General features: G+C 39.6%; 1 protein-coding gene across 3 annotated transcripts in view; it reads right to left on the bottom strand.

Annotated features, from left to right (window-relative positions):
- Positions 1-565: 565 nt before the first annotated feature.
- Positions 566-3,547, bottom strand: part of drn (zinc finger AN1-type doctor no) — an 8,524-nt gene continuing 5,542 nt past the window's right edge. The window contains exons 2-5 of one of the 3 annotated variants that reach the window (XM_017908721.1): positions 3,234-3,501; positions 1,971-2,437; positions 1,574-1,745; positions 566-1,495 (exon numbers count right to left, since the gene is read on the bottom strand). In XM_017908721.1, the coding sequence (XP_017764210.1) occupies positions 1,347-1,495; positions 1,574-1,745; positions 1,971-2,255 (606 nt within the window). In that variant the 5' untranslated portion in view covers positions 2,256-2,437; positions 3,234-3,501 and the 3' untranslated portion in view covers positions 566-1,346. Of the gene's footprint in view, positions 1,496-1,573; positions 1,746-1,970; positions 2,438-3,233; positions 3,542-3,547 lie in introns of those variants that run through there. The other 2 variants (XM_017908720.1, XM_017908719.1) reach the window with 2 other exon arrangements.

Below are 3,547 nucleotides of genomic sequence, written 5' to 3'. Positions count from 1 at the left end.
CCCCCCCCCCCCACTCTCTTTCACTTCACCTTTCTCCGATTTCGAGGGGTGCTTTTGATTTTCACCATTCTCGATGCTCGCGCCGCTGATCGATCACGCATCGTCGATGGTATCCTCGTTACCCTAACCACACGGTTTAAGCATCGACCGTGTGTACTCGTTGGTCGGTTGGTTACGGCCAAAGAGACCGAAAGCGAATCACGAAGCGTGGATCGATCCGCTCGCGATACATCCATCTTTTCCCTTTCAGTTTTTTGCCCTTTCTATTTTCCAACCGGCGTGTTTATCCGTCACGGGTCGTAGGAAGGCATTCTTTTAATAGCGTATTCTGTGTACCGTGAAGCGCGAAGAAATCGATCGCCTTTTGGATCGATCATGCTCCAACTCGCGCGCTTCCACGCCAAACCAGACGTGTATCTCACCCTGGTTTGCCTCTTGAGTTTCGTTCGAGAGTTGGGCTGCTCTCTTGGCTAATCGACGACCAAAGTTTCTCGCGTCTGACTAGCTCATGTGTCTTCTTCTTTTTTTTTCTCTCTCTCTCTCTCTCTCTCCCTCTCTCTCTCTCTCTCTCTCTCTCTCTCTCTCTCTCTCTCTCTCTCTCTCTCTCTCTCTCTCAAAGAATTCTCAATTTGCATTCTTCTCTTCTAAAATTAAAAAAAAAGAGAGAAAAAAACAAACACTTCCGTACACGAATTTTGCATTTCTTTTTTTAAGTAAATTAATAAACATAAGATAGAATAATAATAATAAACCGTAATAGATAATAATAAGGTAATAGTAGTAGTAAGCTGGCAGCAGTTAGAACCAAATATGTTCTTGATTAAAACTCTCGCTTAGATGACAATCTGACATGGCACTGACACCCAAAAATTTTCTCAAAACATTCGTACTCGTGGCACGCATTCTAATTTCTGTTTCATTGTTTTCCACGTTAGTCTTTCTTTCCTAGTTGTGTTTCATTCTTCCCTTGAAAAATTTCGTCTTATTTTCGACATTTCTTTATGTTATATTTGCGTATCGTGTACAAAACAATTTTTTTTTTTTTTTTTTTTTTTTTCAAATTTTCATTCTCTCCTATTTTGCCTCTCCATCATCACATAAGCTCATGCTTTCATTCTTATTTGCACTAACACACTACTATTTCTTTCTCTCGCTCACTCTCGCCCTTTCATCATTCTAATTTCCAGTTCTTTCGTTCACGATTCTCGCATTCATCCTTCTCGCCCCTCGACGTGCAATCAGCTGCCAGATAATTTATCTCGTTTTTCTCCGTTTTTTTGTTTTATATTCTGTTTTGTTTATATAGTTATATAACCATTTTCCCAACGATCTACGCACTAAATAGTTCAAATTTTTTGCACTTTTTCACCAACAACAACTGGATTGTTGCGCCGAATTTCTTGAGCGCCCATTTCTTTGTAATCGAACTTGCAATCGTGCTTGTCACTGTATCGATGCACAGAGCAGAACAGTCCTCCACAACGACATTCAAATCCTGTAATAAAGAATGAGATACCAGATTATAAATTATTCAAAAGGATCAAAAATGTTTCTCAGTTTATGATTTACTTACCCGTCAAACCAACTTTTTTGCGACACACGGCGCAACGATTTTTCTTCTTCTTAGATTCTTTGTCAGTCTCTTTGCCATCGAAGCAATCATCTGCATCTCCACTACTCACAGATCCTTCTGCTACCGCTCCACTGCTTACACCTACTTCACTTTCTTGATCTTCCCTATTTATCTGGCGTATAATAAAAATAAAAAATTTGTAATTAATTTATAATTATTTAACAATTTACTATTTGTAATTCATCTTAAAATTTTATATCAAACACTTTCAAATGTAGCCAAACTATTAATTTTCCTTCTTCAATGTGTATACTTTAATGTAAGATACTAAAGTTACATACTAAGATTTGGATAATTTAAATACATGGTGTATAAGTATAATTTAAGTGAAACTTACTTCTTTGGGGTTGGGCAGATCTGTCGTTGATTGAGGTATGGTAGGAATGGTAGGTTGGGCTGTAGTTCCTGTAGCGGCAGGACTACCAAAACCGCCTTGCAACGTGCCAGCGTTACCAGAGACGGTCTGTGATGTTGGTACAGTGGCAGCTGACACAGGAGGTTGCTGCTTCTTTTTTAGGTTTTCTTTGTAACAAAGAGAACAAAGGCCATCTGTGGCTGGGGAACCATAAAATCCACAGCCGCTACGGCACAGAGCTTGCATTGGATTAGATTCTCGCTCCATCTTCTTTGTTTATGCCAATGAAACCTCGATGACTGAACAAGTTCTTAGTTTTATCCTATTTGCAATTACTCGAAACAATATCGAGCAAGTTACAATCAACTAAATGGGAGATAATTAAGCTTCTCTTGCCACAGCTCACTCTCCAGTTGCTCCTTCACGACCGCGTGTCACCATACATTCACCTATTAAAAGCAGCTCTATTTAGCATTTCTTTGTCTTCATAATACTATCCACATGCAATCTTAAATTTAATACACATGAAAAGTCAATAAATAATCTAAATCCCTGCATTAAAAAGGGGAAAGATAATTATACATAAAATAACTTTTGTTACTACAAATTTGTCCAACGATGACAAAGCACAAACGTTTGATTTTAGGAAACTTTTACACAAAGACTATCCTCAATGAAACGCAATTCACCACAAATTACTTAGCTAATAAAAATTGTGTTTAACGCGGTGGGTTTCGGTGATAGTTTTTAAAAGGTGAGAAAACGGAGTGACATTTACACCATAATAGACACATTACATTAAACGAGAAACACCATCAACCACATCCGTGCTATCTTGAAAGAACCAGACACACGAATTTTCATGTCGAATTTTCACTTGCACACACGCGCGTACACAACGATGTCTATACATAGAATAGAGAAATCGTCAGCAGCAGCAGAACAGCAACGATATCTTGAGACAAGGGCCGTTCCCTCGTGTAGAACAGTTTCGTGCTTGAGAGAGAAGGAGAGAGAGCAAGAGAGAAAGAGAAAGAGAAATTCCTCCAAGGGCAAATAAAATCAAGAAATCGGGCAATGAAAAGCAAACAATTAACAGAGAAAAGGAAAAAGGAAGAGGGAAAAGGAAAATGGATTAGGGAGCTGGAATTTTTAACGCATTGTCATAATCGTCCGATTTTTGTGCTCGGAGCAATAAAATCCGAATGGAAGAGGCGTGATCGGGGGAAACGTGATATTACTCACTTTCCAACACGCAGTCGTGTCGCAACCAACGCACAACATGGAGTAAGAATTCGTTCGAGGCATTTAAGTGGGCTCCCTGTCTATCCTTATCGTGTTAAGACACGTTAGACGACGTGCAGTTACGACCGATGGTCGACTGTCGGTCGAAGGAGCTCTCTTCCCTTCTGACTTGTACTTCGTAAATCTCAGCGGCGCAATTCTTGCTTTGGCCACTTTCGATGCGCGCGTTCGCTTTGTCTTTTAGAAGCCTTCTCTCTCTCTTCACAAGCTAAAACGAAATGTTACCAAATAGTTCTTTCTCTTTCTCTCTTTCC

Source organism: Eufriesea mexicana, unplaced genomic scaffold (genome assembly GCF_001483705.2).
Source record: "Eufriesea mexicana isolate 0111107269 unplaced genomic scaffold, ASM148370v2 scaffold12515, whole genome shotgun sequence".
In the NCBI taxonomy this organism is placed as follows: Eukaryota; Metazoa; Arthropoda; class Insecta; order Hymenoptera; family Apidae; genus Eufriesea; species Eufriesea mexicana.
Note: the sequence above shows the minus strand (reverse complement) of the source record. Positions and strands in the feature narration are given on the sequence as shown.